The sequence below is a fragment of the Scyliorhinus canicula genome, chromosome 5 (assembly GCF_902713615.1).
Source record: "Scyliorhinus canicula chromosome 5, sScyCan1.1, whole genome shotgun sequence".
In the NCBI taxonomy this organism is placed as follows: Eukaryota; Metazoa; Chordata; class Chondrichthyes; order Carcharhiniformes; family Scyliorhinidae; genus Scyliorhinus; species Scyliorhinus canicula.
The window spans coordinates 136,192,090-136,204,177 of NC_052150.1; the positions used below are offsets into that span (position 1 = coordinate 136,192,090).

General features: G+C 42.7%; 1 protein-coding gene and 1 pseudogene across 3 annotated transcripts in view; both read right to left on the bottom strand.

Moving 5' to 3' along the window:
- Positions 1-606: 606 nt before the first annotated feature.
- On the bottom strand, positions 607-1,139 carry LOC119965685 (annotated as a pseudogene).
- A 2,794-nt stretch (positions 1,140-3,933) lies between these two features.
- Positions 3,934-12,088, bottom strand: part of LOC119966291 (growth factor receptor-bound protein 10-like) — a 200,718-nt gene continuing 192,563 nt past the window's right edge. For 2 of the 3 annotated variants that reach the window (XM_038797747.1, XM_038797749.1), the window contains exons 12-13: positions 11,827-11,920; positions 3,934-6,659 (exon numbers count right to left, since the gene is read on the bottom strand). In XM_038797747.1, coding sequence (XP_038653675.1) covers positions 6,513-6,659; positions 11,827-11,920 — 241 coding nt within the window. In that variant the 3' untranslated portion in view covers positions 3,934-6,512. The remainder of the gene's footprint in view (positions 6,660-11,826; positions 11,921-12,088) is intronic. The other variant, XM_038797748.1, reaches the window with a different exon arrangement.

Consider the following 12,088-nt stretch of genomic DNA (forward strand, 5'->3'; position numbering starts at 1 on the left):
TCAGTTCATCACAAACCTGTTGCCTTGCTTTCTCCCAGCTAGAAAATTGAGGGAACTCTCCTCCGTGATTTCATACCAGATGCACAGAACTACAGACCGCTTGACGTCCGTGTGTGTGCCGGGCGCATGATCTGCGCTTTGTCACTACTTTCAACAGCATCATTCGCATTTAAAACCTGACACGGCTGGCATTCATATTTTTTAAATTAACACTTGTGTTTATTAGTTAATGAAGTATTGGAGATGGGAGAAATGAAAAGGATCTTTGATTGGGTCAGACTGATATTTAGGATGCATTTTCTCAAGGAACACATTCAGGTGGACTGAAGCCTTGTAAATGTAGTTAACCACTAAATACCCCATTGGCAATATAGGCTCCATTTGCTCTCCAATAGGCCAAAATTAGATATGGCAGAGGGGGTCAGAGGGGACATAGCAAGGCATTCACATGGGTTGGAGGATGTGCCAGAGCCAATGTAACAGCGAATTGTGCCTCCTGCAGACCTGGTGCAGAACTGCACTATCGGATACCGGACCGGTCCACTGCGATGGTGGCAGAGTCACTAGCAGAGACCAGCCCCACGCCTCAACACCCCTGACGCACAACTATGCCAGCTGCTTCAGGGTTTGAAGGGAGTTGGAGCAGTTCCTGATCAAGATGCAGAGCAACAAGCTGTACTCCACGGACAAGGCCCGCTCTAACTAGCCACTGGTCCATGCCAGCTTCTGCAAACGGCCTGCGCGGCCTCCCGATGGGCACGGCCCGTGGGCTGCCCAGGCCAAGGAAGCCTTGTCACCCTCGGCAAAGGAAGGGGCTGGCTCAGGGAGCTTGGGAAAAGGTGGGGGCCGAGCTCTGGCATTGGCGGAAGGATCCGGAATGGAGCGGCTTCTCCTGGGCATTAAAAACGCGCTGTCCCTCCTTCACTTGAGTCAGGACTGCCTGTGGGTTCAAAGCTGGGTTGTCCTTGTCCACGTCAGAATCCAGACAGGCAACACAGTAGTTTTTCTGTTTGTCTTGAAGGAGGACTGTTCCATATTCCTGACAACAGTGTCAGCATCTTTTATCCTTTCAGGAGGTAATCTCCCATCGGTTTGATGATCTTGTCCTGGTATTCAGGGTAGGCATTGATCACCTTCATCGTCACCTTAGACGCGAGGGGTGGGGGGAGTCCACGTAAACTCCTCATCCCCACCATTCAGAGCCATGCTGCTGTCAGCATTCTTAAAAGCCAGTTGTGGTTGGACGCTTCTCGCACGATTGGGAACGCTGCGACTGATTGTTCCGCGACCCACCCGATACCTGTCCGCAACCCACTTGCAAGTCACGACGCAGTTTGAGAAACCCTGCCTGTCATGATTTCAACTCCATCCATACCCATGTAACCTCCGGATCTCCACCCCACCCCAACATCCTCTCCGCATTCACTGCCCAGTAATAATATATCAAGCTCGGCAACTTCAAGTCCTCTGACTGCTGGTCCCTCTGAAGGACTGTCTTTCGAATTTTCACCACTTTGTCCACCCAAACAAAGGACAAAATCAATTTCTCGACTCTCCCAAAAAAGGACTTGGTTAGAGAAACCTGCAAACATTGTAACAGAACAGCAATCTTGGTAAAATATTTATCTTGACCGACTGAAACCTGCCCGCCAAGGGCAGTGGGAGACTATCCCACTTCTGCAATGTTAAACCCACGGAACCGGGCCCAGTCCTGAACTGCCCGGTAGCACGGTAACATAGTGGTTAGCACTATGGCTTCACAGCGCCAAGGTCCCAGGTTCGATTCTCTGCTGGGTTCCTCCGGGTGCCCTGGTTTCCTCCCACAGCACTAAGTCATGCTGGTTAGGTGGATTGGGCATGCTAAATTGCCCTAGTGTCCAAAAAGGTTCGGGAGGTTATTGGGTTAGCATGGAAAGTGAGGGCTCAAGTTGGTCAGTGCAGACTCGATGGGTCGAATGGCCTCCTTCTACATTGTATGTTCTATGTTCCCGATCCCCCAAATAACTGCAATGAGAACCTGCTAAGCGGAACTGCAACAGCCCCAGATTAGCTCCCCTCCCCGGGAGTGTGACCAGGAAACTTACTTTTCTCCAAGTTCAATTTGTACCCTTAAAAAGTACTGAAACACTTCAACCGTACCATTATATCACCCATGGTGGGGATCAGGTTTGTCACATGCAGAAGATCGTCAGTGTACAGGAATACCCAACATTCCGCACCGCCGCCTCATTATCCCCTTCCACTTATCTAAGGGCAATGGTTAAATAATCTACTGCCAACACAAAAAGAGGGGGACATTGGGGAACCTTGTCTCATTCCCCTGTTCAACTGAAAATACCCCGAACTTACATTGTTGTACAGACACTGGCTTTCATGCTTTATATAACCGTACCCACAACACAAATTTAGGCCCGATCCCAAACTTGTCAAGTACCCCAAACAAATAGGCCCATTCTACCCTATCAAGAGTTTTCTCGGCATCCAGTGCAACAATGATCTCTTGCTCCATCCCCTCCGACGGGGACAACACCACATTTAACAACCACCGCACAATAGATGACAATCGTCGACGCTGAATGAAACCGGTCTGATCGTCCCCAATGACTTGATGGAGACACTGCTTCAGCCTTAGTGGTAGGACCTTAGCCAATATCTAAACACCCACATTTAATTTATGTTGCAATTGTATAAGGTGTTAGTGCGGCCACACCTGGAGTATTGTGTTCAGTTTTGGTCTCCTTACTTGAGAAAGGACGTACTGGCGCTGGAGGGTGTGCAGAGGAGATTCACTAGGTTAATCCCAGAGCTGAAGGGGTTGGATTATGAGGAGAGGTTGAGTAGCCAGTCTACTCGTACTGTACTCGTTGGAATTTAGAAGGATGAGAGGAGATCTAATAGAAACATTTAAAATTATGAAGGGAATAGATAGGATAGATGCGGGCAGGTTGTTTCCACTGGCGGGTGACAGCAGAACTAGGGGACATAGCCTCAAAATAAGGGGAAGTAGATTTAGGACTGAGTTTAGGAGGAACTTCGTCACCCAAAGGGTTGTGAATCTATGGAATTCCTTGCCCAGTGAAGCAGTTGAGGCTCCTTCATTACATGTTTTTAAGGTAAAGATAGATAGTTTTTTGAAGAATAAAGGGATTAAGGGTTATGGTGTTTGGGCCGGAAAGTGGAGCTGAGTCCACAAAAGATCAGCCATGGTCTGATTGAATGGCGGAGCAGGCTCGAGGGGCCGGATGGCCTACTCCTGTTCCTAGTTCTTATATCGGTTTTTTTAAAAAAAGCAAAATGGACGTTTGGAACATCTCAGGAAGAGAACCCCATGCTACTGAATCCTCAAACAACTCCACCAGTAACAGTACCAAACATCCTGCAAATGTTTTGTAAAATTTCACCGGGAACCAATCAGGCCTTGGAGCATTACCAGTCTGCATTCACCCAATAGCTGTCAGGACCTCCTCCACAGCTTAGCTCCAACAGCTCCAAGCATTCAAAACTCAATTTCCAACTCCTCCCCAGCTGGATCCGACCTGTAAAGATTTTTACAGAATGCTTCAAACTCTCCAGCAACTATATCTGGCATGGACACCAACACGCCACCCGAGTTTTGAATCTGAACAATCTCTCGGAAGGCTGCCTGCCGCCTTAACTGGCAAGCTAAGAAATGACTGGCCTTCTCCCCATGTTCGTACATTATACCCTACCCACCGTCTCCCCCCCCCCCCCCCCCCCCCCCCCCCCCCCCCCCCCCCCCCCCCATCCTAGAGTGTTGTAACTGGTGAACGACCTTATCGGTGGTTGGTAGATGAAGCGGCATCTGCAGTTTCTTCCTGCTGGCTAAAAGCTCTGGGGTCACTTGCACAATGATGAGACAAAATTAAGTTAGTGGAGATCCAAAGGAAGAGTCTTAGGATTTGAACTAAGTAGTTGTAGATGAGCAAGTTTACATTAATGTTTATTTCTAATTACAATAAACAGAATATATCAGTCCCTTATTTATACAAAAATACCTGAACAGTTACAGTTAAGTTCACAAGCTTTACTGCTATTTACATCAAAAAGCAAAGCATATTTTGAATACAGATTTCATTTAAAAAGTTAATACCTTCAAGCATTCCCTGAAAAAAAAGGTTTGCTATATTCCATTTCATAGTAAATCAGTTTTGCATTGTGTTAAATTTAATCTGTGATAAGCAAATCCTATCACTGGAAAAGGTGCATTGATTGGTCAAATGATTGGTTAAATCTTCATGCAAAAAAACAATGAGGAGCAGACCCAAACAAATTGAAATGCATTACCTATTTTCAGTTTGATGGGTGAATTAGCTTGCTGTTAAATATAGACACACAAGTCAATGTTGATGTTAATAACCAAATATGTTTGGTATATCCTCCTTAAGCCAAAGATGATCTGCTACATGATGATTTTTTTTCCCACATGCCAAGAAAAAAAAAATCAACAGGCTTCATCAACCCTGAGAGTCCCCTTTTACTGTACATTCATATCACAAATACAAAAATAAAATATCATTGGCTTCTGGTATTGACAGCCAGCTGAACCTATTGGCCCAGTCAAATTGAAGAGTGCGCCAAAATTTAAATGGAGGAACTCAACCAAGCTGATAGTGTGAATATAATTAATAGTATGTGCATATTATCTGCTGCACTAAATAAGGCTAATTAATGAATAATTATTGAACATTCAAACCACATTTTATCGTAAGGCATACTAAACATCTTTTCCATCTCTACATTTAAATATAATTTACATTGATAAATATGCAAAGAGATGCAATACTGATGTGAAAATTCTGGCTATGCGTTTAAGGTATCTGGAACTCGATCTCAAAAATTCTCAACTCTTTTGGAATATCATTTTTGGAACCACTGATATTTTGTTACATTTAAATGCCTTCAGCCAGCATTGGCTGTGTGGAGCGGTTTATTCAACTTATTACAAAAGCATGCATGTACATTCTTGTATGGTGGTACACGAGGCAACCTTTTCTTTGAATGGGGCATTTTGAGAAAAATACAACACAGCAGAAAAAAATGAAACTCATTTACTTGTAATAAAGGCAAGCATATAATGCCCATAAACTGAAATCAAGCCTCACCTTCAATAACTTGACAGGTTTTGAAAGAAAATCAATACAACAAATACTAACTGAAATTGTAATTTGTAAACTATCGTGTTCTACTTCTACACATTCTCTTAAAACAGGGCTTCCTTCATTGTTGTTAGAACTGCATTTGAACACCATTTGGTTTCTTTTACAACACAATCATCTGAAATGCAGGATTTCGTAAAAATATGGGATGCCTATTTTAAGAATGGGTTTAGTACATTTTGAAAATATTTGTTTTATAGAGCTCCTGTGCTATCTAAATTGAGTAATAAAGTTTTCTTGTGGTGGGCTAATGAATGTCACTGACCTGTCCAATGTGAATGGCCTTGATTACCAGGGCTAAACAACAGAGCTCTCTAGCAGATAAATTACTGCAGTAAACCAATTTAATGTGCAATTAAACAATTATTTAAACCTAGAGTGGAAATGGTATCTGGTGCTAAGGAGCAAATTCCCAGAAAACATTGAATTTGAATACTCAAAGATCTGGACTAATACGAATGCTGGTGGTAATTTTCATTTTGGGTAAAAGTCACCCATTTTACATCCCACCTGATTCCCCCACTTCACTGAAGTCAATGAAGGGGAATAAAAGACACCCAATCAGGAACTGCCATTTTCCACCTGCACAGAAAGTAAAAAATACTCCTCTCATGTCGAAATCCATAGTTATTAAATATTTTTCAGTTATCTCCAGAAAGTACTTTCAAAATAGATTGAAATTCAACAAATAATTGTTTCAAAACTTGACTTAAGCACATGTCACAGCAGTAAAATGGGTTGGATCTGCATTCTTGAACGTTCTGTTTTAACTTCCAAAAGCAATAGGTATATGATTTGTCCCATTCTTTCATGATCTCCACACTTTAAACATTACTCATAATAAACTGCATTCAGGAAGTAAAAGAAATATTAAGTGCTGTAGGATATGAAATGTCTCTTCAGCAATAGGATGATGTCTATTTTTCTTTTTCATTTGAATGAGCAAATGGGTAGCCCATTTTTAAAAACATACAAAGTTTGTGCAAGGTTACTCCAGAGCAGGTGCAATAGTCAAGCTTTTGTTGTCACAAACAAATCTTTTATATATTTGCAGTTTTTCTTGAAGATCTTTCAATTCCTAAAAAGTGATTACTGAAACTTGCAAATATTTAATTGCTCAGCCCATCTTTTCTTCTGTATTAACACATATTTTGTGAACAAGAAGTTATAGCCTCAATTCATTTTAGTCTTCAATTTATGCCTTTATTGGATTTCACAGTTCTGTTAAATGAATGCAGTTTTATTTTCTCCAAAGACTGCAGAGCTGATGCAGAGAATCAGGTAGCAATTCAAGTCTATTATAGCAAATACAAACCAGTGAACAACAATCAACGGTTATAAGGAAATCTGGGAACAGTAATGCTTTAGTTTGCAAGGAAGGATTCCTCGGTTCAATTGATAAAACTCAACAAGCTGGATCAGATCAGTAAATCTGGTATTTCCATCATCAAGACTGAAGACAAGTTGTCCATTATCTTCAAACTAGGGGGGAAAAAATGATTGAATAAAAAAGCATAACATACGCAATAAACATTGCAAAATGTTTAAAACTGGCACCACATATTTAACCCTCTGTTTTATAACAGACATGTAGAGTCATAAATGTTTACAGCATGGAAACAGGTCCTTTGGCCCAGCTTATACAAGCTGCCCAGTTTCTATCACTAAGCTCGTCCCACTTTCCCGCATTTAGCTCATTTCCTTCTATACCCACCCTGCCCATGTAACTGTCTAACTGCTTTTTAAAGGGCAAAATTGTACCCGCCTCTACCACTGCCACCCTCTGAAATTTCCCCTCTGCTCTCTATTGTATCTCTCATCTCGCCTTAAACCTTTGCGCTCTAGTTCTAGACTCCTCTACCTTTGGGAAAAGATGTCAAAGAACAAAGAACAAAGAAAAGTACAGCACAGGAACAGGCCCTTTGGCCCTCCAAGCCTGTGCCGACCATGCTGCCCATCTAAACTAATATCTTCTACACCTCCGGGGTCCATATCCCTGTTGACTATCTACTTTATCTATGTTCCCCATTTTTTAAATAGACTTCTTATAAGATCATCCATAAGCTTCTTATGCTGCAGGGAAGAAAGTCCCAGCCTATCCCGCCTCTCCTTATAACTGAGACCATCAAATCCTGGTAGCATCCTCGTAAATCTTTTCTGCACTTTTTCTAGTTTAACAATATCCTTCCTATAATAGGGTGATCAGAACTGAACACAATATTACATCTTGTACAACTTCAACAGGATGTCAAAACTCCTGGATTCAATATTCTGACCGAGCATGCTGAATGCCTTCCTCACTACCCTGTCCATCTGCGACTCCACCTTCAATGAACTATGAACCTGTACTCCTAGATCACTACCCCTCACAACCAGGCTTTGCCCTCTTCCAGACACTTCCATCAGGCAGATGATACAGAAATCTGAAGATCTGCATATCTAGACATAGGAACAGCTTCTTCCCCACAGCTATTAGACTCTCAATGACTCTCCCTTGAACTATTCCCTGTAAGAACACGATTCACAATGCCCTATGCTGCTGCTTTGGCCCTTGTTCCGCACTGTAACCAATGACTGTTTGTTGATGTACCACTTGCCAATGTACTCTGTCGATTATTCTTTTGTCTACTATTTACATGCTGTGTATGTTCGCTTGGCCGCAGAAAAATGCTTTTCACTGTACTTCAGTACGTGACAATAAATATCAATTAATAAACTCCCGACTATTAACAGAGTAATTCCTGCCCTGATTTGATCTACCAAAATGCATCACCTCACATTTATCCAAATTGAACTCCATTGGCCATTTAGCGGCCCATTGGCCCAATTGGTCAAGATCCTGTTGCAATCTTATACAACGTTCTTTTTTAAAAAAAAACTTAAGAGTACCCAATTCATTTTTATCCAATTAAGTGGCAAATTAGCGTGGACAATCCACCTACCCTGCACATCTTTGGGTTGTGGGGCGAAATCCAAGCAAACACGGGGAGAATGTACAAACTCCACATGGGCAATGACCCAGAACCAGGACCGAACCTGGGACCTCGGCGCATGAGGCAGCAGTGCTAACCACTGTGTCACCGTGCTACCCATTATATAACATTCTTCACTATCCACTCTGCTACCAATCTTGGTGTCATCTGCAAACTTACTAACCATGCCTCCTACATTCTCATCCAAATCATTTATATATGTAACAAATAACAGTGGACCCAGCACCTATATTTGAGGCCCACCGCTGGTGACAGGCCTCCAGTTTGAAAAAAAAGCCTTCACAACCAAGTCAGTTTTCTATCCAATTGGCTACTTCACCTTGGATTCCGTGAGATTTAACCTTCTGCAACAACCTACCATGCGGTACCTTGCCAAAAACCGTGCTAATATCCATGTAGACAACGTGACTGCACTGCCCTCATCTACCTTCTTGGTTACCCCTTCAGAAAACGCAATCTAACTCGTGAGACATGACTTTCCTCTTACAAAGCCATACTGACTTTCCCTAATTAGCCCTTGTCTATCTAAATGCCTGTAGATCCTGTCCCTCAAAATACCTTCTAACAACTGACCCACTACAGAAGTAAGGCTCACCAGTCTGTCGTTCCCAGGCTTATCCCTACAGCCCTTCTTAAACAAGGGCACAACATTTATTACCCTCCAATCTTCAGGCATCTCTCTCCTGTGGCTGTCGATAATTCAAATATCTCAGCTAGGGGGCCAGCAATTTCTTCCCTAGCTCCCACAACGCCCTGGGATACATTTCATCAGGTACCGAGGATTTATGTATCTTGATGCACTTTAATACTTCCAGCACCTCCTTCTCTGTAATAAGTACACTCCTGAAGACATCACTTTTTATTTCCCCAATTTCCCTAACATTCTCAACAGTAAATACTGGCAAGAAATATTCATTTAGGACCTCTCCCATCCCTTGTGGAGCCGCACATAGATTACCTTGTTTATCCTTAAGAGGCCCTACCCTCTCCCTAGTCACTCTTTTACCTTTTATGTATCTGTAAAAGCACTTTGGATTTCCTTTGCCTTTTCTGCCAAGATAATCTCATGTCCCTTTTTGCCATCCTGATTTCTCTCTTAGCTCTACTCTGACAAATCCTGTATTCAAGGGATCCACTTGATCCCAGCTGTCTAAGCATGTCATATGCCTCCTTCTTCCTTTTGACCGTGGCTTCAATATCCCGAGCCATCCAGTGTTCCCTACTTCTTCCAGCCTTACCCTTCACTCTAAGAGGAATGTGCTCACCCTGAACCAGAGTTAACGCACTTGAGAAAGACTCACACTTACCAGCTGTCCCCTTCCCTGCAAACAGGTTCCCTCAATCAACATTTGAATGTTCCCACCTAATACCATCAAAATTGGCCTTGCCCCAATTTAGAATTTAAACTTTTGGGCCATAAGCATTATTCTCCATACCTATCTTAAAACTAATGGAATAATGGTCACTGGTCCCAAAGTGATCCCTCATGAACACTTCCGTCACCTGCCCTTCCTTATTCCCCAAGAGGAGGTCAAGTTTTGCCCCCTCTCTAATCAGGCCATCCATATATTGAATGAGAAATTCTTCCTGAATACACTCAACAAATTTCTCTCCATCCAAACCCTAGTGCTATGGCTGTCCCAGTTAATGTTGGGAAAGTTAAAGTCCCCAACTATTACCACCTTATTTTTCCGGCAGCTACCTGTAATCTCAAACAAAGAACAAAGAAAAGTACAGCACAGGAACAGGCCCTTCGGCCCCCAAGCCTGTGCCAACCATGCTGCCTGCCTAAACTAAAATCTTCTACACTTCCGGGGTCCGTATCCCTCTATTCCCATCCTATTCATGTATTTGTCAAGATGCCCCTGAAATGTCACTATCGTCCCTGCTTCCACCACAACCTCCGGCAGAGTTCCAGGCACCCACTACCCTCTGCGTAAAAAAACTTGCCTCGTACATCTCCTCTAAACCTTGCCCCTCGCACCTTAAACCTATGCCCCCAAGTAATTGACCCCTCTACCCTGGGAAAAAGCCTCTGACTATCCATTCTGTCAATGCCCCTCACAATTTTGTAGACCTCTATCAGGTTGCCCCTCAACCTCTGTCGTTCCAGTGAGAACAAACTGAGTTTATTCAACAGCTCCTCATAGCTAATGCCTCCCCATACCAGGCAACATCCTGGTAAATCTCTTCTGCACCCTCTCTAAAGCCTCCACATCCTTCTGGTAGTGTGGCGACCAGAATTGAACACTATACTCCAAGCGTGGCCTAACTCAGGTTCTATACAGCTGCAACATGACTTGCCAATTCTTATACTCAATGCTCAGGCCAATGAAGGCAAGCATGCTGTATGCCTTCTTGACTACCTTCGCCACCTGTGTTGTCCCTTTCAGTGAACTGTGGACCTGTACACCTAGATCTCTCTGACTTTCAATATTCTTGAGGGTTCTACCATTCATTGTATATTCCCTACCTGCATTAGACCTTCCAAAATGCATTACCTCACATTTGTCCAGATTAAACTCCATCTGCCATCTCTCCACCCAAGTCTCCAAACGATCTAAATCCTGCTGTCTCCTTACATTTTACACCTCAAGCTTGAGGACTTCTTCAGGCCAAAGCAGAATGTGTTAAGTTTGCACACAATCTTCGATCCATCCACCAACCATTCCAAATTCCCTAACAGAAAGCAGAAGCTGGAACCACTAAAGAATTGATGAAGCTCAAAATACAACTAAAATCCTCCTGCAGATGTTAAGAATTACAACCATAGTATTCCTAACCCTGACAAAATTAGTTCATGTTCACACACTCCATCGATGATACTAAATGCAGTCACAGCAACATCTCCAACATAAAGGCAAACAGTTCCTCCTGCATCTTTGTCCCTTGTTTTCTGCCTTTTCACTCCCTGTTCTTCAACTTCACTTCTCATCCCCACACTTCCACTGACTCACATTTCTTTCCCCTCAACTAGTTTTCCCACTTCGAACCCTTCCCAAGTTTTCTTCCTTCCATTCATTCTCAGGGGCTGGTTTAGCACACGGCTAAATCGCTGGCTTTGAAAGCAGACCAAGGCAGGCCAGCAGCACTGTTCAATTCCTGTACCAGCCTCCCTGAACAGGTGCTGGAATGTGGTGACTAGGGGCTTTTCACAATAACTTCATTTGAAGCCTACTTGTGACAATAAGCAATTTTAATTTCATTTCATTTTTTCTACTCTCGCCATCTTCCTATACACCCCTCTATCCCATACTCCCACTTCTAATCCATTCCCTTCTCATCCTGTCTCCAGTCTTCCTCAGCTCTGGCATTCTTACATTTCTCCCTAACTCACTCTTGCCCTTTCTCTGACACCCAACCTTGTTTATTCTTAATCTCCTTGCCCCATTCTCTTTCTCTTCACATCCTCTCTCTCTCCCTTTTCCTTTCCACTTGATGGAGTTGAGTCAGTAACATATAATTGAAAATGAATATGAATGAATAATTAGTTAATAATAGCTGCAAGCAATTGTATCAATTGTATCTTTGTGTTGTCAGTTGGAACTACCACAAAGCACTTGCAAGTAAATTACTTAATTGCAAATTATTTATGGTTTCAAAAAGGAGACACTAACATAAATCAAAGACATTTAGAAAGGTGACTGAAAACTTACTGGTAATATCTGGAAATGCCGGATCTTCTGTTGACAGTATAATGTTAGCACAAATGTCTTTGGGTTACTCTGACTATCTCTCAGAAGAAATAACCTGCATGAACAAAATCAAAATTATAACCACTTATTAAAATTGTACGCACAAGTACTTCACTTGAAAAAGTAAACAATGGCAGCAATCAGAACTGCAATGATCCCATTTGATACTGTAATGGTTGTGCAACTGAATATATTCTCCTCTGTCTGAAGCTCATGGGAGAAA